Genomic DNA, 24,481 nt, shown 5'->3' with positions numbered 1-24,481 from the left:
AACATTAAAACTAAATAGCCTTACGACACATGAAATTAAGGTCTTGTGATGTAATTACGCTGAAATAATTATGTATTGAGAATATGACTATGACTTAGCTTTTTTAATTTTAGCAAAATCAACAGGGCATAGTCCACAACCTATTCTGACTTTAACACATGTATTTGCCGTTTTTGCTATACCTAGTTTTGCGTGGTCATTTTTATGAATTTTGACTTTTTTTTTTTAGTTTTGTGGCTTGCTGTACTTTTTATGTGTTACTGTTCTATTTGTTTTTATAAACTGTCAAACTATTAATAAGTATGTAACCAAAAAAAAATAAACAAAGAAAAAAAGTAACGTAAAAAAGCCCTGCTCGAACTCTCATCGGTTATAACTTGTGTTGCATGTTGATTTGTTAAGAATTTTTTTACTTCGGTTTCTAATTTGTTTAACAATATAACTTTTGCATAGCGGTAATATTGTTTTGGATATCTCGACTTGCTAATGGTATGAAGCTGAATGATAAACATCTCTCGTATATCGGGTCGTCTCCGGACATTGCAATTGATAAGCAGGGCTGGTTGTCGAAAAAAGGTGAACTTAACACAAGTTATCAACGACGTTACTGCATTTTGAAAGGAAACTTGTTGTTTTACTATGAAAAGTCGGGGTAAGATTATACATTTTGACAGCAAAAAAACACATATGTTATTTAAAGGGTTTAAATTAGAATTTATGCCTTAATTGTAAACGCATGGCATTATACTAAAAGAAGGGATCTCTATTAGTTTCGCACGCCCGAATTTAACAAGGCCTTATAACCTAAGTATGGCAATTGTTCAACCAGACATTAAAAATTAGTTGAAATATGTTTTAATGAGTATAACTTAATCCGTTTTACGAGTCAGATGTGTTAATGGGTAAACTGAATATGAGGGTTAGGGTAAGGGTTTAATTTATGCAACCTTTTTGTTTAATTACATGTGCCGCATTTTGGTTACACACCCTGTTTATGTAGGGCGTGCGAAACTAATAGAGATTTAAAAGAAGTTGCATGATGCGGGAAATAAGCAGACTGTATGCTAACTTTTACGAAAATTGCGGTTGTACTGCCCTTATCATCATATGTGTAATATTATTTGTATATACATCACATTTATTATTTACTTCTTACAGTGCGCGAAAAACCGAAATAAAAAAAAATTACTACTGCATTGTTTCTTAGCTTCTTAGGTAAATACCGCATTCCGCAGCAAAGTTAGAAAGTTCCATTTGCAATCCGTAAATTTTGGTTAATGTTTATGATACCATACTTTTTTGTCTTCTATACTTTAGTGTTATTTAATTTAAATAGTATAAATGCATATTTTTAATTCTGTTAAAAATCCTACTTTCACTGCCTACACAAAGCTTGGTTATAGTTAAAGTAAAAAAATTGTGCTTAAGTAATTCTGTTTTTTTTTACAATTGTGATTTGTAATTTTTGTAATTTTCTATTAGAAATCCAAAAAATAGTGTGCATTTAATTTTAAGTTTTATTGTTTATAGATCAGAGAACCCAATTGGAGTAATAGTGTTAGAGGGTTGTTGTGTACAATTAGCAGAAGGTGGTGATTCCCCCTACACATTTTCCATTCTTTTTCCTGGTGAGGGGACCCGAGTTTATAAGTTAACAGCAGATGATGATGCAACTTGTAATGCCTGGATTAAGGCACTCACAAATTCAAGTTATCAGTGAGTTAACTTTAAATAAATATATTTCGCAATTAAATTAACTAGTTCTAAATATTGTTTATTTTAGTTAGTTACGTTAAGTGCTTCATGTATAAATGCTAGTAAAGTAGGCTTATCACTGTTTGTTTTTGTTTTCTACCTCCTATGAATAAATAATTTAAAAATGTTTAGATATTTGGAAATATTAGTGGAAGGACTTGAAAAAGAGGTTAAAGCACTAAAAAATAGAACTGAAACAGTGACAATAAATCTTCCTTCGGAGGATAGTACTCCAACAGCATCCACCTCTTCATTGTCTTCCAATGAACATCTTCGAAGTTCCTTAACTTTGGGAAACAATACAGCTTCAAATCCTGAAATAACTTTCTTAAAAGACCACTTTTTGTCAAGCAGTTTGAGCGTGAAATCAAATTCAGTTGATACTCTTACTGACACAAGTGATTATGATGAACCTGAAAATAATTTGCTTGATTTTAACATTTATACCAATAAAAAAACTAAATCCAAATCTGAGAATTTAAGACGATCGAAATCGACAGATGCACTGAGTAGTAACAATGTGTCTATTGCAAGTACAACACGCACCACTTTAAAAGGTAAAAATTCGCCCAGACTTTCTAAATTTATGAAACCCAGTCCAAAGTCGAGAAGAAAAAAGGAACACAATACTATGAGAGTCAAAGTTTCTGAACAAGATTGGTCAATGAAAACGACAGCAGTGTGCCGGTATAATAACTTTTTAGAATTGCATAAGCGATACACTGAAGAATTGAAGGAAATCATGCAACAAAATTAATCTATTGTTTATTTTTTACCTGATAAAGGTTAATATGACAACATTATATAGGCCTATTTACCTTTTGTTAGAAATTGATTAACAGTGTTATTAGTATTTCATCTCAGTCAAACACACTTTAAAACATACATGGTTGAGTGTTTGAATGCATATCTTAGTGTAATACGCAATCGTTAAGCACTGTATTTAGGTTGAATTTTTTACTTCCTGTTACACTTTCATACTGGTTTAAGTCAATATATTATTTGCCTACTTGTTATATTCACTTTCTTTTTGAATGATTAGCCATTGTTTGAATTTAGATTTGTTGTATTGCACAGCTAGCAATCTTGTCCAGTCTTATGCTTAACCTTAGTGAAATTTAGATTTTTGATTTGCATTATTTTGCCATTTCATTTTGTTTTTATTTTTACAGATTACAGTTATATTCCTTAAAAAAAAGATTTTTAAATGTTAAAAGTGTCTATAATAAAATACCTATCTTATGTAGAGCATTCATTGAAGTTAATATGTATTAAGCTGTATTCTAATGTCGTAGCTTAAATTGCCTAAATAGAAAAACATCATAATAATATTTACTATGTCAATATTACCAATCACAGTGTGTGTTTTGTTTAGCGTTAAGCTTTATTTTTTTCTTATGCTACTTTTCATTATTGTATTTTTAATGTAAAGTTATACCATACTTCATTTATTATATACTATTATTATACGATCAATAAACTCATTTGTTTTGTTCAGGTGATATAATTTTGAATAAAATGTCTGGAAAGTGTAAAAACAAGTGGAAATCGCAATCCGGTGTTGCCATAAATTTTATGAAGTGCGACCAGAAAAATGTGAACAACAACAGCAACTCTAAACATCCTGTTGTGATTGTCGTAATCCCTGGAAACCCTGGTCCGATATCTATTTACGACAAATTCTCGGAAACACTGAACTTGTTGACTAACATACCTGTTTGGGGAATTAGCCACACTGGTCATGTGAAACTTGGAAACTCAAAAGGGCTTGAACACCCGGCAAAGGAAGATTGTGGTCTTGAAAAACAAATTTTACACAAAATTGAGTTTATTAAAAGTGAAGTTCTACCTTATGCAGAAAAGGTTATTCTTATTGGTCATTCTATCGGATGTTACATCATCTTGCAGATCATTGATCGAATGCAAAGCGATCAGATCGTCAAAGGCTTTTTACTTTTTCCCACTATTGAAAAAATGAGCAGTACACCAAAGGGTAAAATCATGACCCCGCTTCTTAGTAATGCTAGATGGTTGTTTGTAATTCTTGCTGGGGTTCTCTCATACTTTCCTGAAGCCCTTAAAAATATGTTAGTGTCAACTTTTGTGAAGGTAATTGTAAGAATGAACTTACAAATTCTTTAAATTTTGATTTATTGGACTGTTTTTTAATGTTGTTTTTTTTTCAGACGAAAGAAAAATGTATTGTAGACTCTATTAAATCTGACATGACTAATTCCCAAGCAGTTGATTCAATGACTTATATGGCCTTAGAAGAAATGTTTGAGGTAAAATACATATAAACAAAACTTTAGGTTAACAAACTTTACCTCCACAGTCTGAGAAGAAAACTCATATCGATAACTAATCAAATGTGGGTGTTTATTAAAATAAACTAACAGAAGAAAGGTGGAATTAGATTGGTTAGTCCAATGGTTAAGTTATTACTGTATTCAATTAACATTAAAGCTTTTTAATTTATATATATAAGTTACAGTACATATATTTTAATAAAAATTTAAATATTTTTTAACTAGGTTGACAAAAGAGATGACCACATTCTTGAAAAGCACATGGATAAGTTGATCTTCTATTACGGTGTTGATGATCATTGGTGCCCAGTTTCATTCTACAAGGATGTATGTAGCGAGTATAAAAATCCCCAAAATGTCCTTCTATGTGAAAAGAATATTCCACATGCATTCGTTCTTACCCATAGTGTGGAAGGTGCACACATTGTTTCAAAGTGGGTTCATGACCTTAAACTTGAAATTTGAAGTTTAACTTATACTTGGTTTTAATAATTTATTTTGTATAATTTTTAATTTATTATGTTATGCATTAAAAGCGTAGTAGTTTCTGTTAAACATTTGTTTTGTTGTATTTGAAGTAATGTTTTTAATTATACTGTGTTTGGCCATATTTTCACGTTTTTTATTCCTTAAAATTTGTTGTTGTTAATTTTTCATTTTTTTAAAATTATTTTTATTAAATTTTTTCTGCAGTTTTATTATTAATTTTCATAAATTCAAAAATTTTTGCAGCTTTTCTTATATTTGTAAAATTTTATCCTAAGTTATGCATTTTAATTTATTACTCTGACAACTATGCACTTTTTTTCTGTGCATTAATTTAGTACTATTATATGAAGTTCCTAATATTGTAAATTACACCTTTTAGATTTTTTATGTGTAAATATTAAACTTATATAACGTGTTTAATAAATTTAGTTAATTTAATTTGCTAAATAAAATCCCGAGTAGATTATGTTAAAAATTTTAAGGTAATTTTTTAGATCGATTTTTGATTGTAATTCTTTCTTTATTTAATTTTTATCTTTAGGTTTTGAAGGCACAATTAGAATAATTAATTAAATAAAATATGTAATAAAAGTACTAACTTAAATTAACAAAACAAGTTTTAAATGTGTATCGGTTATTAATATTTCTAGACTTGATAACAGAGCTTAAAATTGTGTGAGATGTCTACCATTTTAAAATGGACGTTTTTAAGGTAAGTGTTAATAACAACACCTTTCTTATTCGAAAAAAAAAAGATTCTTAAAATCTGTATTTTGTAGGGATGGTATAAAAAAATTACCATTAATTTACGTTAATGGGAGGTGAATATTTATGTTCTTTAGCTTAGAGCGCCAATTACTTTTATTTTAATTACCTTATTAATTTTAATTACCCCGGTATTATAACGACTATTTTAGTCAAAATCTTGCCAAATGACTTGGCAAAAATTTATTTTTGCAAAATTTAGAAAATATTTATTTTATATTATGATATAAAAAAGCAAAAACCACCATATATTTTGCTGAAAAAAAGTTGTTTTTTTCCAAACACTTACGAGCAATAATTATAGATCAATTTTTATTTTAAAAACTGCCATTTTACTTGTTTCGTTTAATTGTTTTGTTGTGCATTTTTTTACAAAATACATTCTACATTTTTTTATGATTTTTATGCTTAACTTATATCATATATTGCAAGACAAAAATTTGCGATTTTTACCCCTGGTTGTAAGTTATAGGTAACAGGGCAAAATTTTAACTTAAGAAATATTTTACACGAAATAGCTACAATTGGCTGTGAAAATTTTCTTAAATAAATTAACATTAAAATAATTGGTTAACGTGATGAGCGGTTTCAAAAAGCGGCACTTAACATGGATTTCCCGTTGTTATTTCATCAGGTCGTAATTATTTGAACTAATTGTCTTAATCTTAATAAAATAGCTGCGATCCAAATTATATTTAGTCGCTAAATAAAACTTAGGCTTTAGCCCTTAACAAATAGGCCTAGGCCTATTGTAAAAGAGCCTTTGCTGGAATCTAACCTGTTTTATATTAACATCGAATGAAGTTTGAGTTTACGGGTATAACATTGTTGTAGAAAAGATGCAAATCTTCTTACTTACAAGTTTAGCAAATAAAAATTTTTGTATAGTATAACTAAAGATTAAATGGGTGACATTTTACAGATTTATTTTTTAAGTATAATCATGTCAGTGTTATTAAACTCTATTTCAGTTTATCTTTCTGCATTTCCTTCCAGTTTGGGCGAATGTATTGTCATCTGTGCCGTTTGCGCGATGCTAGTTGAATTTTTTCAGTTATTTCAAGTGAAGAAACTAGTTATTAAAGTAAAGCACCAAGAGCTGCCTGGTTTATTCCCATGGCCAGTAATAGGAAATGTCCTTTCTTTTGGATGTAATCCACATTTAGCCTTTCACAATTTGGCAGCTAAATATGGGTCAATTTATAAAGTAAAGATAGGAGCTGTAAATGCTGTTATAATAAATAATCTGGCCACTGCAAAATCCGCATTTTGCCAACAAAAATCTTTATTTTCATGTCGTCCAAACTTCGCCAGTTACAAATACGTGTCACGTGGACAAAGTGTTGTTTTTAACGATGAAACAACGCTTGGCAAGGACTGGAAACGAAACAGGTCGACTGTTGTACGACATCTTCATCAATTCACGACTGCCTTAAAAACTCGTGATCGTATGAACGAACTTATTACGACGGAAACGCTTCACATGCTCACGGAGCTGGATCGAATTTCACGAAGTTCTGAGAAATTTTTCAATCCTGAGGATGTTGTACGAATGACGGTTGCTAATTCAGTGTGTGCAATTTGTTTTGGAAAACGATTTGAATACAATAACAAGGTTTGTATTTTTTTTCTAAAATATTAATTGCCCTTTTTTTTACAAAAGCATAATTAAAATATTATTAAATTTTGCTTTTATCAGGAATTTTGTCAACTGCTAAGCATGAATACGGAATTTGGTGCAGTTTTAACAGCTGGCGCAGCAATTGATGCAATGCCTTGGTTAACTGTAAGTTTTCAAACAGTTCCGTTTTTTTAAATAAAAATAACTTAATAATAATCTTACAAACACTAAAAAGTATAAAATGATTGTTGTAGATTATTCCAAAATTCAAAAAAGCTATGAAAGATTATTTGTTTATTAACAAGAAATTGGATGATTGGGTTATGAACAGGTCCTTGTTGTATTAAATTCAAAATTGTTGGTAATATAATGGGCTAAACTTAAACTTATGACTTATTTCCATTTTAATTTGCTTTTAATATCTACAAATATAATTAGGGTTGACGAAGTGTTAAACTACACCAACGAAAACAGAAATCTTGTTACTTCGATGACGTCAGAATTTATTTCACCTACGTCATCGCGGTTGGAAGATTTCGGAAAAGAAACTCTGTCGGCTTTAATTGAAGATATATTTGCTGCCGGTTCGTTGATATTGTACTCATTTTTAAATCGTTATTGTAAAATTTTATGGCGTGTGAATGTTTTTATCATTACACCTCTAGGCGGGCCAGATTGCGTCAATTCAGGTTGCAATTGGGTGCTTGTACCAACAAATTACTAATATTATACAAGTTTACGATGTCGCCCAATTATCTCTATATTCATTAGAGCTTTATGTAAATGGCGTTAATTAATGTTTATTACGCTTGGGTTTGAACTTCATATTAGCCTAAATTATTTCGTAATTACTATTAAAAGTCTAGGATTTAATTCTTTAACAATGACACGACACTTTTTCAGGCCAACATACGACATCATCTACTTTCTTTTGGGTGTTAACTTATCTTCAAACTTACGAACAAGTTAAATTACGAATAAGGAAGGAAATTAGCGACGTTGTAGGTGATCGTCTTCCCATGTTAAAAGATCGTGACCGTTTACCTTACATTGAAGCATTTATACATGAAGTATTTCGACACTCATCATTATTGTCAAGCTCGTTACCTCATACCACAAGTGGTGACACAGTCTTAAATGGGTTCCTGGTACCACGCGGCACAATGGTAATAGTAAACCAATATACAATTAACCGGGACCCTATGTATTGGCCCGATCCAGAAAAGTTTGACCCTAGTAGGTTTTTAACAACAAATCAGAATGGTGTCGTAGAGCTTAACTCATTGGTGGATAAGTACATAGTATTTTCTATTGGTACTAGAAAGTGTCCAGGTATGGAAATAGCAAAGCAATGGCTTTACCTTGCAACTGCCATATTGGTCCAGCAGTCTGAAATATTAAATGATCCCATTCACCCACCTACGACAGATGCAGAATATGGACTAGTTTTAAAACCAAAACGTTTATTTCTTAAACTAAAAAACAACAACAACCAATGAAAAAAGTAAAATTAACATGATTGTTTATGCTTCGAGATATATATGACGATGTTTACCATTTTGCAAACAAAATACTTTTAATAAATAGCATTAGATTGCTGATGTTTTATAAATTTTAATTCTGTAACGACACATTTCTTATCGTAAAAATTAATTTAACCTAAATTTTTGTTTTGTGAGCGGCTTAGACCGTTGTAGTTTTTACTGCTTTGGGTTAGGCAAAATGCATATACACTTATGTATGGCTAAATGAAGGGTGTATGCCAGTGACCTACAAACTGTTGTTAAGATTAAAGGGTTGGTTCTTTTTCTGCATTTCAACTTTTTAAGTACATTTGCCTATGCATGGGCAACAAAGTAGAACTTACACTCTATATAGTGCTATTTTAACAAAATAAAATGTATTCTAAATTGGGTCAAATTGTATACGTTGTTGATTAATGCAGAAGTTTAAACATCCAAAAAGTTAAAATTTTGTTTAATTTTTAGATATTTAAGTTGCAAGTTTTAAAAATAAGATTATTTGCATAGTTTATAAAGATGAACAAAGCTAAACGCCCGTTGCATTCTTTGCTACAATTTATGATAAACTGCCTAATTTGTTAATAATACGTTTCCTGCAATAACAAACTCATTTGTCAAATCTTTTATTATTTTTTTAATTTGTTTATATGTTTTCTGTTAAAGTTATTTTAATTAATCAAAATTAGCATTTCTGTGATCAGGAAACACAGGCGTTAACACTGTCGCCACTGCTAAATAAATAATTTTAACATATAAGGTAAAATATGATGATATCTAAAATTAATTAGAATTGTGAAATTTTTGTATTGAAGTTTTGCCAAAAAACGTTAAATTGTTTAAAGAATTCAAGCTAAAATAAAAAAATTCAAGAATAAATTTTGTTCAAAATTATAAGTTTTTATTTAAAAATGGAAAAATTATTTGTTCGATTTTTAATTAATTATGTTTAATGTATTTAGATTGTAAAAAAGTAAATTTACTAAAATAAAATTATGTCTTCGTCAATAAGTATAACCAAATATCAACTTTCATTTTGGATAAGTTTAGTGCAAAGTATTCTACTTTGCATATTGACTCTGGTTTTATTTAAAATAATCAGAACTGTTCTAGTCAAAGAGCGCAAAGCACAACATGATCATCCTGCATTGCCTGGCTTATTTCCATGGCCTATCATTGGAAATATTCTTTCTTTTGGTTCAAGTCCCCATTTAACATACCATAAGTTAGCTTTGAGGTATGGACCTATCTTCAAGGTAAAAATAGGCTCTGTTAACGCAGTTGTGATCAACGATCTAGCAACTACAAAGGCTGCATTCTGTTTGCAAAAATCTTTGTTTTCGTGCCGCCCGGATTTTTCTACGTATAAGATTGTTTCTCGCGGGCAAAGTGTAATGTTTAACGATACTAATACGCAAGGAGAGGTCTGGAAACGCAACAGAGCAATCTTGGTTAGAAATCTTCATCAGTTCACGACCGCCGTGAAAACTCGTGATCGTATGAACGAACTTATCACGACGGAAACGCTTCACATGATCACGGAGCTGGATCGAATTACACAAAGTTCTGACAAATTTTTTAATCCTGAAGATGTTATACGAATGACGGTTGCTAATTCAGTGTGCGCAATTTGTTTTGGAAAACGATTTGAATACAATAACAAGGTACGTATACTTAGGTAATTACTTATTTACTTTTTTTATATTTAATAACGCCTTTGTTGATGTTTTATGTTTTAACAGGAGTTTTGCCAGCTTTTAGGCATGAATTCGGAATTTGGTTCAGTTTTAACGCTAGGAGCCGCAGTCGATGCAATGCCTTGGTTAACAGTAAGTAAATTATAAGTATTTTGGTAGTGTGGTATGGTTACTATAGATTAGAATTCAAAAGGTTATAGCATTGTAACAATTAAAAAGCTTCTATAGTTTTTAACTATTGTTTTTTGTTTTAGTTTATACCAAAGTTTAAAAAGGCAATGAAAGATTTTTTGTTTATTAATAAACAATTAGATGATTGGGGAATGAAAAGGTAAAAAGACAAACTATTTAAAATTGAGTTACAATAGAAACAGAGGAGTTTCAAATTTAGTATAACCTAATTAACAAACATGTAACTTTATTTATTTAAGGGTTAACGAGGTTTTAAATTCTACCTCCCAAGACTGCAGAAATCTTGTTGCTGCATTGACACCAGAATTCATTTTACCTAATACTTTGGGATTGAAGAATTCTGGAAAAGAAAGCCTGTCGGCTTTAATTGAAGACATTTTTGGAGCAGGTGTTCCGTTTAAATCGTATTATTTTTTATTTTAACTTTAACTTTTTTAGGATTAGTTTACTATTGTGGGTAAATTTATGAGTAGCATTAACTAACAATAATTGTTTAATGTATTTTAAAGGACAGCATTCTACATCTTCAACTTTCTTTTGGGTGTTAACATATCTTCAAACCTACAAACAAGTCAAATTACGAATGAAGAAAGAAATAAGCGAGGCTGTAGGTGATCGTCTTCCCACGTTAAAAGATCGTGAACAGTTACCTTATATTGAAGCATTTATACATGAGGTTTTTCGACACTCATCACTATTGCCAAGCTCGTTACCGCATACCACCAGTGGTGACACAATTTTAAATGGTTACCTGGTACCACAAGACACAATGGTTATCGTAAACCAATACACAATCAACCGAGACCCTATGTATTGGCCCGAACCAGAAAAGTTTGACCCTTGTAGGTTTCTTACGGTCAATGAAGATGGTACAACACAGCTTAACTCATTGGTTGATAAGTACATGGTGTTTTCGGTGGGCACAAGAAAATGTCCTGGCGTGGAAATGGCTCGACAGTGGCTTTGCCTTGCCACTGCTATTCTAGTTCAAAAGTGTGAGTTGTTTAATGATCCGAGTTGCCCACCTACCACAGAAGCAGAATATGGATTGATTCTAAAGCCCAAACATTTACAGCTAAAACTGTTAATAAATCAATAAAAGAGTTGTATTAATTGTATGACCTTTATTTATTTATTTTTTTTTTATTTTGGTTTTTCGCGCATTGATAAAAGTAGATAGTAAATACGATATACAATTAATATTACAACAATGTGACGGAAAAAAATGACAAAATCAAATTAATGATTTAAAACATGCTAAGTATTAATGGTAACATGAAGATTTTAATTATTTTATGGCATGGTCACCAAACCCAGTATAGATTATATTATTAATAAATGCGATAAATAAAATACATTTTACAGAATATACACCAAAAAAAATAAAACTATAACAAAGGAGTGACGAAATAACAAAATAAAATTGTACGAAAAAAAAGAAAGTTACGACACATTTGATTTATAAAAGTAAAGCAATCACTGTCGATGGAAATTACAGTATAAAAAATAACTTAAAGAAAATAATAATTACATTTAATATAACCCAGTATGGCTCTAGTAGGAAAGCACGAACTGGTCACGATAAATTGCATGTGATAAAGGGACTAACCGAAATAAACCTACCTAAAGAAAGAACGTCCCAGAATGGCCTTTCACAACGTATATCACATACAACGCAAAAAATATTAAACAACCCACCAACTAGTGGGGGTTCACATATATAGAGTAAGTGAATATAAATGTTTAAAATTAGTTAATAATAGAAAAGAAAGAGGAAACTTGATAAATTAAAATATATTACATTGATAGTTTTAAAGAGAGATTGCATAATTAAGTTAAGTTAGTGACGCAAAGTGTTGGAGTAGCTGGATGAATAAGTAGCTTTGTATGGTCCAAATTATTTGTTCAGGGTGGTTGAAGGAATATGATAAGGTTGGTGTTGCTTTTTGGAGTATATGGTCCGAGAGCCCAGTCTAAAAAATCAAAAAAATTCTCGGCAGTAATAAGTTCTTAGTTAATGTATTTATAAGGATAATTTACTGGTAATTTATTAAAAACGATGCTGCTTTGGTGTTTTTTTGTTTTACGTGTGAACCAAAAATAGTTTTTTGATTAATGATACTAAATTTGTGCGTTTGTAGCTTGTAAATAAACCTTTTGCTAAGTAAAACAAGTCTTGATAGGTTAAATGTGTTTCATGTTCAAAGAAAAATTATCATGTAATATAGTGGAAACTCTGAATGTAGTTCGTTTTGGGTGACTGCGTTTTAGAAATTGCTAAAACAGCATGGCTTGGAAACAACTTCTGGTTTACGAAATTACATAACATAACATTATGGATTAAACTGCATAAAACGATTAATAAATGACTCAAATCTTTAACACAAGGAATAAAAATCCATATAAGGAAAAAGGGCGATAATGTCGTTACTTCGAATAAATGGAAAGGGCACACTTTTAATGAAATTTGACCTTCGCAATCCCGGACAACGTTGTATAAAATTACACTGCAAACCAGGTACAAAAGGACTTTGATTTGTCTGTTTAAATATTTTAATTTTTTTATTAAAATTTTGGGTAAAAACATTTAGCAATAACAATTTTTGAATAACAAAAACATGACATACTCACTGACTGAGGTTCAAATTTTGTACGATGGTTAATGCCAAATCAGATCTTATTACTGGCCATAACTTTTCAATGTGCCTTAAACACAAAAAACAAATGTCTACGCTTTTTTGCATTTTGAGTATAGCCAATGTAAAAATAGTATAGCCAATGTAAAACTTTTGAGGGGCATTTTGTTAATTTAATTATTTCTCTGTTTTTCAATGTTACTGTATTTTTATTTCAGATTCACATTTAACTTTGCTACCGAAAAAAAATCCTAATTTAAGAAAACTTTCAAATTTGCTCAACAAAAATCTTGAAGCTGGTTCAAAACTAACATGGTGCCAACAACGATATTTCAACCAAACCAAAGCCAATGCGAATGCTCAAAGTAACTTACAAATAGACAAAGAATTTGCTGACTATTTTGAGCAAATAGAAATGGAGAATCTCAGTGAAATAGAAGGTTTAGATTTGGGTGCTAAAACTCACAATTATGAAGGTGAAGTAAAAATATATTATGTAAACCTAGCACAACAATTTATTATTGTTATTGTAAATTATAACCACAAACTTACTTTTACATTTTTTTTAAATTTATTAGTTTTAAAAAATTGAAATGCTTGTTACTAATGTTTTAACTTTTTATTATGTTTATATTCTTAGAAATTTTAAACAACACAGATAAAGTTAACGAAAACCATTCCACTACGAGCACTGATTCTGTGGTTGAAGATTACACTCGCAAAACCAAAACAGGACAATTTCGAACCAGATTTCAATACGAAATGTCAGTTTCCCCCACAGTTCTCAGTAATTTTTTACAGGCTTGTATTCATGCTGATCTTACAGACGGTGCATTTAAACATTTTCTTGTTTTCGCAAAACAAAAAGCACAATCTGTTAATATAAAGGTATTCTAATTTTGATGATTTTCCTATTTTTATTGCATTTACATTTTAAAAAAAAAGCTTTTTTTTGATTGTATATTTATATTATTATGATATTTGTAAAAAAAATCATATTCTTTTGAATTTTTATTTAAAATTTACAATGTTTTACAGTAATTTTACAGATATCTTATTTTTTTAGGTATTTGAGCTTATGTTTTTAAGTGTTTTAAATTTGCCAAAACCAACAACAAACGCCTCAAGTTTAGATAAATTAGACTTATTATTTAGTTTCCTTAAAACTTATGAACTTAAACCATCACCTTTAATATCTGCCTGTGCAATTGGTTCTTTAGTAAAGTGAGTACTATTAATATTTTTAAAATGGCCTGTAAAATCAGTTTGTTTAAGAATTGTGATGCTTAATTTTTTACTTTTTAAATAAGACAAAAGTGATACCAATTTAAACTAATAATTAAATACAATTTTTATTTTCTACTTTGTATTTTATACTTATATATTATTACTTTTATTGCGTGGATAATTTATAAAATCTACGGTTTCTAAACTAATAAAATTTTTAGATTTTTGGATATCAATCAAACAGCATTACAAGACTTTTACACCAATACTATTCCAGATCATTCATTTAATGAGTGTCTAAATGCTTGCCACAGAGACAGTGATACCTTTAAGTATTGCAAAAAAGCTATTCTAATAATGGATCCAAATTTTAAGTTTGTTCCAGGTACTATTACCAGCAAAACAAATAAAAATACTTTGCCTTTGCTAGAGACTATAAGCAAGCAAAAGGCATCAAAAAATGCAATGTTGTTGAAATCGGAAATGGAAACAATGAACATTAAGCAATTATTTCAAGAACAATTGTCACAAGAAATTAACCAAGTTGTATCAATACCCAGAGTTCTTAATAATAATGCACAGTCACAAAGTTTTATCAAAAAGAAGCGAAAAGAATTAACACAATTGCATAACACGTGGCTGAATTTGCTTGTTAAGGGTATAAATGATTGCAAAGAAGAAGAAAAGGGGCGATGGGTAAAAAATACAAGTATGAAACGGGGTTTGTTGTACCCCTTTCTCTGTTTGCTTTCCCCTGAAGAATATGCCAAAATTATTTTGTGGAAAATGTATGAAATGCATAAAAATGGTGAAATAACTTTAATAACCTGTTGTGATCTCGGCCAAGCTGTATATAATCGATATGCTGTCAAGCATTTGTTAGAAAATGACTCTGAAAAACGATTAATGCAGATTTACAAAGAATATATTCAACTGTATACTTCCAAAAATAAAACAGATGTACCTCGTGAGTTTTGGGAAAATCTTGCTTTAAAGTATGGAGATGTACGGCCTGAATGTTCAACTCAACAGTGGAAAGATTTATGGAAATTAACTGTCGGAAAAAAACTCTTAGAAATTATGGTATCAGTGTTATCATTTGAAGTTGGAGTTGGAGGTAGTAAAGTTCCTCCTGCATATGTGTCTATTCCTGCTGCATTTAACTCTTACAAAGCATGGGGAAAGAAGATGTATGGGATGACCTTACCGCATCCGCTCTATGTTAAACTTGTGCAGGATGCAGCTCACGATTTCTCATTCAGCAATTCTTTTCTTCCTATGGTCGTTCCTCCTACTCCATGGCTTGATCCAGAACAGGGAGGACTTCTGTTAACTCCCACAAGATTTATAAGACAACCAGATAACTACTCAAAATTGGATTGTATTTCTGTGAAACATCAGAATGCTTCTGCAATAACTGATGCAATTAATGTCCTAAGTTCAGTTGCTTGGAGAATAAATAAAAGAGTTTTAGACATTCAATTAAAAGTATTTAAAAGCAAAGGAGATGCAGCTCTGCAAATACCACAAGCTGTAGACAAGAATTTGCCCCCATGTCTTAACCCAATTCATGATGAAGATCCTAATAAACAAAGACTGTTAAGATTGAAAGCCCACCATGCTAAGAAATCGCACAGGGAAATGTATAGCCTTTTTATGGATGGACTTTATAAATTTTCTATAGCAAATCATTATCGCGACAAAATAATTTGGTTCCCACATAACCTTGATTTCCGAGGAAGAATGTATCCAGTTCCACCTTATTTTAACTACATGGGTAAATTTTAAAACTTTTTTTATAATTTGTTTTAGTTAAAAATATATTTATTGTTACGAATTTTATATATATTTATTATTATTTATTTTAAGGTTAGCTTGGTTGTATGTAAATAAAAATTTTTAAGTCTCCCTTTTTTTCCTTCTAGGTTCTGATGTTAATCGATCTTTGTTTTTGTTTGCAAACGGAAAACCTCTTGGAAAGAAAGGTTTAGATTGGCTCAAAATTCACCTTATTAATCTTACTGGTTTTAAAAAAATGAGTTCTTTAAGCAACCGATTAAAATATGCTGATGAGGTAAAGTTTTTTGCTTTAAAAAGCAAACACATTATTTTTAGGTAATAAGCAATAAGGAAGGAATAATACTTTTTTGACTTCATTAATTCTTTTAATATAATAATAAAATTCATGTCTTAATACGTTTTAAAATAGTTTTAAAATTTTTAAAAATAAATTTTAGGTTCTTGATAAAATAATGGACTCTGCTGATAATCCCCTAAATGGAGAAGGTTGGTGGAGGATGTCCGACGAACCATGGCAAACTCTTGTTGCTTGCATAGAGCTCACTGAAGCATTACGAAGCCCTGACCCCGAGAAATATGTTTCCTGTGTGCCCATCTACCAAGATGGGTCATGTAATGGTTTACAACATTATGCAGCAATGGGAAGAGATGTAGATGGAGCAGAACAGGTATAATTTTAGATTCTAGTTTGTAGGGTTGACAAGTCTACAATTTTCAAATCCATTGAACCCCTAATCGATACAAACATAAATTGAAAAAAAAGGTTTTGTTGTTTGTCCAATTCATACGAAGTGTTAACAAAACTACTGTTAGAAGAGTCTTAAATATCAGCTAAAGCCTTTATTAAATTTTAAAATATACCCTAAATAAAGCTTTTATAAATAAATACAGAATTTTAATTTAACCTAAACTAAATTATGTAATTTATTTATTATTAAAAAAAATCCAAATAAAACTGTAATCAATTTTTCAAGGTTAATCTTTCCCCCTCTGTAACCCCGAAAGATGTTTATTCAAGAGTGGCTGAAAAAGTTGAAGAGCGTCGAGCAAAAGATGCAGCAAATGGAAAGGAATTGGCAATTTTATTGGAAGGTTTTATTGAAAGAAAATTGGTCAAACAGTCTATCATGACAACTGTGTATGGAGTTACTAAGTAGGTTTATTTTTTGTAGCTAATATGTTGTTTTATATTAAGTTAATGATTGTGTAGATTACTCGTTTAACTGTTGTCATGTTACTTCATAAAATTAAGCTAAAAGTACTTGATAACTTTAATTAGTTTTAATTTTTAAAAACACTTTAAATTTTATATACATTTTTGGGCATTTTCAAAAAATTTGTTTTAATTTTTTATGGATTTTTAATTTTTTTGTTCTAAAATTTAACAAGGTTTGGTGCCACTCGTCAAATAAAGCGACAGTTGCAAAGTCATGAAACTTTTCCACCAGAGCAATACTTAAAAGCTTCCATGTATGTTTGTGTTCTTTTGTTTGAGTGCCTTGCATCTATGTTTACTGGTGCCAGTGAAATTCAAGTAAGTTCATTTTTCTTTATATTTATGTATCTTTAATTTGAAAAAGCCGACTTTTAGTCTAAACATAGTTTATTGTTTGTTACCTTGACTCCTTGACCCAGCCTTAAGTTGCCTCTGGCAGTTTTAAATATTATTTATCATATTGCCTAATAATTAACATGTCAAAAATTTTTTGGAGTAGGCAGTATTTATAGCACCTTATGTGTCCTTACTTAAGCATGCTGTGACTTTACCTTTTTTGGTAAATTCGAGTGTGCTAACTATTAAACCTTGCCACCATGAATTATCTTTCTTATTTTTAAAAGCCTGACATTACAGCGTCAACATAGTTGCCCTTGTCATGATTGTAACATAAAAGTAAAACTTCACTATATGACTATCTTTTTAGCACTGGTTCACCAGTTTAGCTCGCTGTATGTCCAACAAAGGCAACAGTGTCGAGTGGATAACACCTTTAGGATTACACGTTGTTCAACCTTACTTTCAAATGAATACTGTGAAAATGTTGACAACTATTCAAGCACTTAATTACCAATACCCCAGCCGAAAACCAAACACAAAAAAACAGTGTAATGCCTTTCCAGCTAATTTTGTGCATTCATTAGATTCTACACACATGATGTTAACAGCCTTACATTGCCACCAGTGAGTTTTTTTCATGGCTAATTTTTCATTAAATCAATTTTGTATTGCTGATTTAATTAAATAGGTTTTACTTAATAATGTAGCTTAGCAAGATACACAATGAAACTAATGTTGTCCCTATTTTTTAAAACTTTATATCTGAAGTAAAATTTCCACTACTTTCTTTTTAAAATTTTTGTAACAATATTTTTTTTCTTCTAAATATAGTGCCGGAATTAAGTTTAATGCCATTCATGATTGTTATTGGACTCATGCTTGTGATATAGACGCCATGAACGTGATATGTCGTGATGAGTTTGTGAAACTTCACTCACAACCAATTCTGAGTGACTTAAGTCAACATTTGAGTCAGTTTGCAAGTCAAGACCCCGACCAAAGTGATGAGTTTAAGACTTTACTAAACCAAATTCCTTCCAAAGGAGATTTTAATTTAAATGATATTAAAAAGTCAACCTTTTTCTTCAGTTGATTTCACAAATTTTTAAATTTCTGTAATTGTCTATGAAAGTTTCTAATAAAATGTTCGATGTTTGTATAAAAAAAGTTTTTTTGCAGCTTGGTAAAGGCTTTTTATAGTTGTTTTCCTAATATATTTAAATAGTTGTCGTGATAGGACCATTATAGTAAGCCATCAATATACTTTTAGGATATATTAAATAACTCGAGTTAAAAAAACCTTTGATTGCAAGAAGAAATTGACACGTGTTCTGCTATTAGCTTTGTTGTTTGACGAGTTAAATTTACACTTTAATTGTCCAAATACACCTTTAAAAGCATTATTTAACATTTTGATCAGTGTACTCAAAATTAATGAGTTTTTTTTATTGATTGTTTGCCTAAATATTTTTCACCTTTGATACACTAAACAAACAGCTGTTCTACTTTGCTATCGCTTAATTAATGACGTCACTCCCTTGAGGTCTGGAATTGTTCTAGATTTGATTGTGTATGGCTAAACTGCACAACATTGGTAAGTTAGTTAAGGCATAGGCTTGATGTAGTTATCTGCAATTTGTGTAGAGGCTAGTTAAGTAACAAGTTAAAGTTTTTTTGTTAGCTGTGAGAGAAATAAAAAGAAAACATGTAGGTTCATGTTGATAAACTAGGTACTTAACAAGAATAAATTATTTTTATGTACAGTATTTTTGTTAATTTAGTTTGTAAAGAGAACATTATTAGAAAGCGTAAAATAGTTTGAACATGAAAAAGTTGTGGATATTTAAAACTATTCTAATTTGCTTCTGTACAGCACAATTCCAAAGTAAAAAAAATAATACTATTTATCATTTACCACTATCTAAGCGCCTAATCAATAGTTTAAACGTGTTTAGAGTACTGATATCGATTGCATGGATTTAAAATTAAATTGTTTCTTTTTTGTGTGTGCACCATTCTCAAAAGGCTGTTACCTTTTTTATTTTATATAAGTACATTCATTGTAATAACTTCTTTGTTTATACTTGCTTTAAGGTTGTACTGGCGAACATGCCGAAGAAAGATTGCTGCGGTATTTGATGGAAACATCAAAATATAACAAGCTAGTCCCACCGTCTATCGAGTTAAAAGACAGAGTCGATATTTACTTCGATTTAATTATATCACAACTAATTGGAATTGTAAGTTATTATTATATAATATAAGCATTTTTATTATAAAAGATGTTTTTGTTGTGTATGGTTTAGAATGAACGCGAGCAGTACATGATAACAAAAGTTTGGCTTCCTCAAGTATGGAAGGATTATCGGTTGACATGGCAACCGAGTCAGTACGAAAACATAACAAAAGTTCAGTTGCCATCGGACATGATTTGGCTACCCGATATTGTTTTATTTAACAAGTATGTATGAAATGTAAACCTGCTGTCTAAAAAGCCCAGTCTATATTTAAAAATTCTTATTTTTTTACGTTTTAAAAGATTGCTTCGTACAAGTAAATTTTAGATTTGGCGTAAAATCAGCCTTTTCGTAACAAGACAACATTAATTTAAACATAAACATTTTAACATTTGTTTAGTGCAGATGGTAAATATGAAGTATCCCTGCAGTCAAATGCAATAGTTTTAGCCAACGGGACAGTCTCATGGATGCCACCTGCTATTTACAGAAGTGCTTGCAAAATTAAAGTTAAAGATTTTCCATTTGACATTCAAAACTGCTCAATGAAATTTAGATCGTGGACATATAATAGGTGAATTGTAAATAATGTACACGAAACAATAAGAGTAAAACTTAACATTGAAAAGTGCAGAACATGTACCGCTTTTTTAAAATAGAATTGACATAGAGTTGAACTTAATGCGACCAACAGCGACCTTAGATGATTTCACACCAAGTGGTGAATGGGATTTAATTGCAACACCAGGCTACTCAAATCTTAATCCCCTAGATCCAACATATCAGGATCTCGTGTACAGGTACTTATATTGGCTTGCCCTACACAAAGTAGTATCATTAAAAGTAGCGCCCTTGAGTAAGGTGCTATAAACGGTATAAACTTCTCCTGAGTCAGGACTTAATCAGCAGTATAATTAGCGGGCAATTATATAATCTATAATATCCCAAACTGCCACAGGCAACTCGAGACTGGGTCGGAGTAACTGATGTTACTCTATGTTTAAGTCGCACATTCGACTTTCCCACATCGAGGATAAAGATATATATATACAAAAATAGACTAAAAATCACTATGATTATTTTACGGCATTTTTCAGTAATAATCTTCTAAATGGATTAAAAATGCAAACGATGTTTACGTTTAATTAATTGATAATCAACAAGAAAGGGTTGATAATATTAGTTTAAGCAAAAAAAAACACAAAATCACCTGTTGGGACGCTAAATATTTTTTATGTTTAGACCATATCACGCCCAGCATTTTGTTAATAGTAAACTTGTCTATTTGGCTTAAAGTGCTTGTTTTTTATTAAATGATACACACCACATTAACATAAAATACATAACTTGTTTAGTCTGATCATACGTCGTAAACCACTTTTTTATACTGTCAACCTTATCGTCCCCTGCATTCTGATTACGTCACTCGCCATTCTGGTATTTTATCTGCCTTCTGACTGTGGGGAAAAGATGACACTCTGTATCTCGGTTTTACTCGCACTTACTGTTTTCTTACTTCTTATTTCCAAAATTGTGCCACCGACATCTTTGGATGTTCCATTAATAGGTAAGTGCGTTACTTTTTTAAAAACTAAAAAAATAATTTAGTGAATCGATTTTTAATAGTATTCTCTGCCTAACCTTGTTTAATTAAAAAGGTTTAGTTAAAAACAATAAAACTTTTTTTTACAATAAAAACATAATGAAAAGAAATTTAAGTTTCACTGTATTATAATATAAGCGAAAGTTTTAAAATTTAATTTTTTTAGGTAAATATCTCATGTTTACGATGGTGTTGGTGACGTTCAGTATTGTAGCAAGTGTTCTTGTACTTAACATTCATCACAGATCGCCAAGCACTCATAACATGCCTGACTGGATGAAGAGCATGTTTTTGGTCAAGTTGCCAAAAATTTTGTTCATGCAGAGACCAAGTTTGCCAACTGACTGCGGTTGTGAAGAGGAAAAATTTAATGGTGAAAACGGTAAGAGAAATAAAATTGAAGACTTTAAATCTTTAAAATAACTTTTTGTGTAATTTTTGTATCTTTTATGATTATTGCAACTAAAAAAATGCAACACATTTTTATATAGATGATGTCTCTGGAAATGACGTCACGAAACTTTCCGGAAGTGACGCGTTACGAAATCGTAACCCGAAGCCTATAACTTCGGAATTACAATCTGCGATAGACGGGGTTAAATTTATAGCAGATCACATGAGAAGTGAAGACAAAGATCAGAATGTAAGTTTTAAAATGTTCGGTCATTTTAAATTTTATTTTAAAATTAAAGTGTCTTAAAAAGATTTAATTTTTTTTGTTTAGGTAAAGGAAGATTGGAAGTACGTTGCCATGGTAATAGACAGATTATTTTTGTACGTTTTTGTGGTTGTTTGTGTGGTCGGCACAGTGGGAATATTTATTCAACCTTTTATTTAATTTGTATATGAATATTTTGATTGACATTTTGCTTTCTTTCTTAATAAATATACAAACAACTTATTCCTGATTTCAAGAGGTCTTTTTATCTATAATAGCAGCATTACCTTTAAAAAATTATAAAAAAATATTTAAGGCAAATTTATTAATTTCGGGTTTAATGACAACATTTTAAATGTTTTTTACAGCCGAAAATTTTTAGCTAAAATACATTTAAAGTGGCGATCAACATATTGTACAAGAACAATAAAGTAATATACTTGCCTAACCGTGATTTATAGGCTTCCTATTAAATAAAAATCTATTGGAGTATGTAGGCGGCGCAGTTTATAATCACCTGTATTTTATGCATATAGGCAAAACGAAATATATTGTTTGGATTTTTAAGTTTGTAAAATATATTTTTTATAGTTTTTAATATATAAAGACGTTGTTCGAATAAACATTTTTAATTGATAATTAGATAAGGCTCGATATGTTTATTTTATATTATTCCGAGCTATAGTTAAACACAGATACGAAAATAAAAGTCTTCTGTTTTTTATTGTCAAAAATATATACCGAAATCTTATGTAATAACAGTGCGCAATCAGTTTTATTAGATTTGAATAAAGATTAAGCCTAAAAGATTTTAAATTAAAAATAAATTAACTTTGTAAAAATTATTATGAGATCAAAAATTTAAAAACATTTTCGATGAACAATTGATGGGCCGGCTTCGTCGTATTCTTGTTTGGTGATCCACATTTGTTGGAAGGTTGAGAGGGAAGCAAGGATAGATCCTCCAATCCATACAGAGTATTTCCTCTCTGGAGGAGCAATGATCTTGATCTTCATGGTGCTTGGGGCAAGTGCAGTAATCTCTTTCTGCATCCTGTCAGCAATACCGGGATACATTGTTGTTCCTCCGGAGAGGACGTTGTTAGCGTAAAGATCTTTTCGGATGTCGATGTCGCACTTCATGATTGAATTGTAAGTTGTTTCGTGGATACCAGCAGACTCCATGCCGATGAATGAAGGTTGGAAGAGGGTTTCTGGGCAACGGAATCGTTCGTTTCCAATGGTAATGACTTGACCGTCTGGCAACTCGTAACTTTTTTCCAAAGAGGTAGATGAAGCAGCAGTTGCCATCTCTTGTTCAAAGTCAAGTGCGACATAGCATAACTTTTCTTTGATGTCGCGAACGATTTCTCGCTCGGCTGTGGTAACAAAAGCATAACCTCTTTCTGTTAAAATTTTCATCAAATAATCTGTAAGATCTCGTCCAGCCAAGTCCAACCGTGCGATGGCGTGGGGGAGCGCATATCCTTCGTAAATTGGAACGTTGTGAGAAACACCATCACCGGCATCTAAAACTATACCAGTTGTTCTGCCTGAAGCGTACAAAGAAAGGACTGCTTGAATAGCAACGTACATAGCTGGAACATTAAATGTTTCGAACATAATTTGGGTCATCTTTTCACGATTAGCTTTGGGGTTAAGTGGGGCTTCAGTAAGAAGGGTTGGGTGTTCTTCCGGAGCAACTCTAAGTTCGTTGTAAAAAGTGTGATGCCAGATTTTTTCCATGTCGTCCCAGTTGGTTATAATTCCGTGCTCTATTGGGTATTTCAAGGTAAGGATACCTCGCTTGCTCTGTGCCTCATCACCTACGTAGCTGTCTTTCTGTCCCATGCCGACCATAACGCCCTGATGTCTTGGTCGTCCAACGATCGATGGAAAGACAGCTCTTGGTGCATCGTCACCAGCAAAACCAGATTTGACTAATCCTGATCCATTGTCGCACACTAAAGCGGTTTGATCTTCTTCTGAGTCAGACATGTTAAAAAACTAACTAAAAAATAAAAATAAATTATATAACTAACGCTGTACTACTTAACGAATTGTTAAAAGAAATTTAATAATAGTTTTACTTACATTATTTTGGTACTGCTTGAATAGTAAAAACAAATTGCTAATAATTAGATTTGATGTTCCGCTGTTATGTCGTTGCTCTTTATATATCAACAATTGTGATTAGAAAAAGGTAAACATTACCGTATTTGGCGACGCCAGCTGAACTTGACAGCTAATATAAAGGGTGAGAATTTTTTTAATTGAAAGGCGACAACAACTGCCTTGGTGGCTAAATTCAATTTTATGTATTTGTTCTGGTAATAAGTTTTCGTTGTGGTACACAACTTATTAATTATTTTAATAATTTTTTTATTTTGCTAGCGCATTTTATAATTTTATTTTTT

General features: G+C 30.9%; 7 protein-coding genes across 7 annotated transcripts in view; 6 read left to right on the top strand and 1 right to left on the bottom strand.

The window, feature by feature from the left end:
• Positions 1-409: 409 nt before the first annotated feature.
• Positions 410-3,174, top strand: LOC145749793 (uncharacterized). The gene is made up of 3 exons (XM_082565655.1): positions 410-652; positions 1,531-1,716; positions 1,888-3,174. The coding sequence occupies exons 1-3, from the start codon at positions 492-494 to the stop codon at positions 2,510-2,512; spliced, it is 972 nt and encodes a 323-aa protein (XP_082421781.1). The 5' UTR covers positions 410-491; the 3' UTR covers positions 2,513-3,174.
• Positions 3,175-3,198: 24 nt separating this feature from the next.
• On the top strand, positions 3,199-5,000 carry LOC145749794 (lipid droplet-associated hydrolase-like). The gene is made up of 3 exons (XM_082565657.1): positions 3,199-3,864; positions 3,942-4,040; positions 4,290-5,000. The coding sequence occupies exons 1-3, from the start codon at positions 3,274-3,276 to the stop codon at positions 4,527-4,529; spliced, it is 930 nt and encodes a 309-aa protein (XP_082421783.1). The 5' UTR covers positions 3,199-3,273; the 3' UTR covers positions 4,530-5,000.
• Positions 5,001-6,261: 1,261 nt separating this feature from the next.
• LOC145750753 (cytochrome P450 1A1-like) lies at positions 6,262-8,438 on the top strand. The gene is made up of 5 exons (XM_082566834.1): positions 6,262-6,933; positions 7,018-7,104; positions 7,194-7,270; positions 7,378-7,523; positions 7,843-8,438. Exons 1-5 carry the CDS (start codon positions 6,262-6,264, stop codon positions 8,436-8,438), a joined length of 1,578 nt encoding a protein of 525 aa, XP_082422960.1.
• A 1,016-nt stretch (positions 8,439-9,454) lies between these two features.
• Positions 9,455-11,447, top strand: LOC145750752 (cytochrome P450 1B1-like). The gene is made up of 5 exons (XM_082566833.1): positions 9,455-10,123; positions 10,202-10,292; positions 10,469-10,487; positions 10,588-10,736; positions 10,858-11,447. The coding sequence occupies exons 1-5, from the start codon at positions 9,455-9,457 to the stop codon at positions 11,445-11,447; spliced, it is 1,518 nt and encodes a 505-aa protein (XP_082422959.1).
• A 1,183-nt stretch (positions 11,448-12,630) lies between these two features.
• Positions 12,631-18,787, top strand: LOC145751576 (DNA-directed RNA polymerase, mitochondrial-like). Its single transcript, XM_082567755.1, has 11 exons — positions 12,631-12,866; positions 13,203-13,460; positions 13,625-13,872; positions 14,051-14,208; positions 14,433-15,988; positions 16,137-16,285; positions 16,449-16,679; positions 16,986-17,164; positions 17,401-17,545; positions 17,934-18,190; positions 18,398-18,787. Exons 1-11 carry the CDS (start codon positions 12,770-12,772, stop codon positions 18,657-18,659), a joined length of 3,540 nt encoding a protein of 1,179 aa, XP_082423881.1. The 5' UTR covers positions 12,631-12,769; the 3' UTR covers positions 18,660-18,787.
• A 409-nt stretch (positions 18,788-19,196) lies between these two features.
• Positions 19,197-22,301, top strand: LOC145749388 (neuronal acetylcholine receptor subunit beta-4-like). The gene is made up of 9 exons (XM_082565144.1): positions 19,197-19,451; positions 19,661-19,806; positions 19,873-20,027; positions 20,204-20,377; positions 20,463-20,603; positions 21,159-21,370; positions 21,573-21,788; positions 21,898-22,049; positions 22,131-22,301. Exons 1-9 carry the CDS (start codon positions 19,391-19,393, stop codon positions 22,242-22,244), a joined length of 1,371 nt encoding a protein of 456 aa, XP_082421270.1. The 5' UTR covers positions 19,197-19,390; the 3' UTR covers positions 22,245-22,301.
• A 621-nt stretch (positions 22,302-22,922) lies between these two features.
• LOC145749540 (actin, muscle) overlaps positions 22,923-24,481 on the bottom strand; it is a 41,818-nt gene continuing 40,259 nt past the window's right edge. The window contains exon 2 of the mRNA XM_082565330.1: positions 22,923-24,075. Coding sequence (XP_082421456.1) covers positions 22,926-24,062 — 1,137 coding nt within the window. The 5' untranslated portion in view covers positions 24,063-24,075 and the 3' untranslated portion in view covers positions 22,923-22,925. The remainder of the gene's footprint in view (positions 24,076-24,481) is intronic.

Source organism: Corella eumyota, chromosome 4, assembly GCF_963082875.1.
Source record: "Corella eumyota chromosome 4, kaCorEumy4.1, whole genome shotgun sequence".
Lineage (NCBI taxonomy): Eukaryota > Metazoa > Chordata > Ascidiacea > Phlebobranchia > Corellidae > Corella > Corella eumyota.
The sequence above is the reverse complement of the archived record's forward strand: the minus strand, read 5'-3'. Positions and strand labels throughout refer to the sequence as shown.

Bases quoted from the DNA above. Each gene is read 5' to 3' on its own strand.
- LOC145749793 (XM_082565655.1), top strand. From the start codon at position 492: ATGAAGCTGAATGATAAACATCTCTCGTATATCGGGTCGTCTCCGGAC. The intron at 653-1,530 runs GTAAGATTATAC...TATTGTTTATAG, and splicing joins TTTTACTATGAAAAGTCGGG to ATCAGAGAACCCAATTGGAG. The intron at 1,717-1,887 runs GTGAGTTAACTT...AAAAATGTTTAG, and splicing joins CTCACAAATTCAAGTTATCA to ATATTTGGAAATATTAGTGG.
- LOC145749794 (XM_082565657.1), top strand. From the start codon at position 3,274: ATGTCTGGAAAGTGTAAAAACAAGTGGAAATCGCAATCCGGTGTTGCC. The intron at 3,865-3,941 runs GTAATTGTAAGA...TTTTTTTTTCAG, and splicing joins TAGTGTCAACTTTTGTGAAG to ACGAAAGAAAAATGTATTGT. The intron at 4,041-4,289 runs GTAAAATACATA...TTTTTTAACTAG, and splicing joins CCTTAGAAGAAATGTTTGAG to GTTGACAAAAGAGATGACCA.
- LOC145750753 (XM_082566834.1), top strand. From the start codon at position 6,262: ATGTCAGTGTTATTAAACTCTATTTCAGTTTATCTTTCTGCATTTCCT. The intron at 7,105-7,193 runs GTAAGTTTTCAA...TGATTGTTGTAG, and splicing joins ATGCAATGCCTTGGTTAACT to ATTATTCCAAAATTCAAAAA. The intron at 7,271-7,377 runs GTCCTTGTTGTA...AAATATAATTAG, and splicing joins GATGATTGGGTTATGAACAG to GGTTGACGAAGTGTTAAACT.
- LOC145750752 (XM_082566833.1), top strand. From the start codon at position 9,455: ATGTCTTCGTCAATAAGTATAACCAAATATCAACTTTCATTTTGGATA. The intron at 10,124-10,201 runs GTACGTATACTT...ATGTTTTAACAG, and splicing joins GATTTGAATACAATAACAAG to GAGTTTTGCCAGCTTTTAGG. The intron at 10,737-10,857 runs GTGTTCCGTTTA...TGTATTTTAAAG, and splicing joins TGAAGACATTTTTGGAGCAG to GACAGCATTCTACATCTTCA.
- LOC145751576 (XM_082567755.1), top strand. From the start codon at position 12,770: ATGTCGTTACTTCGAATAAATGGAAAGGGCACACTTTTAATGAAATTT. The intron at 12,867-13,202 runs GTACAAAAGGAC...TTTTTATTTCAG, and splicing joins AAAATTACACTGCAAACCAG to ATTCACATTTAACTTTGCTA. The intron at 14,209-14,432 runs GTGAGTACTATT...TAAAATTTTTAG, and splicing joins GCAATTGGTTCTTTAGTAAA to ATTTTTGGATATCAATCAAA.
- LOC145749388 (XM_082565144.1), top strand. From the start codon at position 19,391: ATGAAAAAGTTGTGGATATTTAAAACTATTCTAATTTGCTTCTGTACA. The intron at 20,028-20,203 runs GTATGTATGAAA...ACATTTGTTTAG, and splicing joins GATATTGTTTTATTTAACAA to TGCAGATGGTAAATATGAAG. The intron at 22,050-22,130 runs GTAAGTTTTAAA...TTTTTTGTTTAG, and splicing joins GTGAAGACAAAGATCAGAAT to GTAAAGGAAGATTGGAAGTA.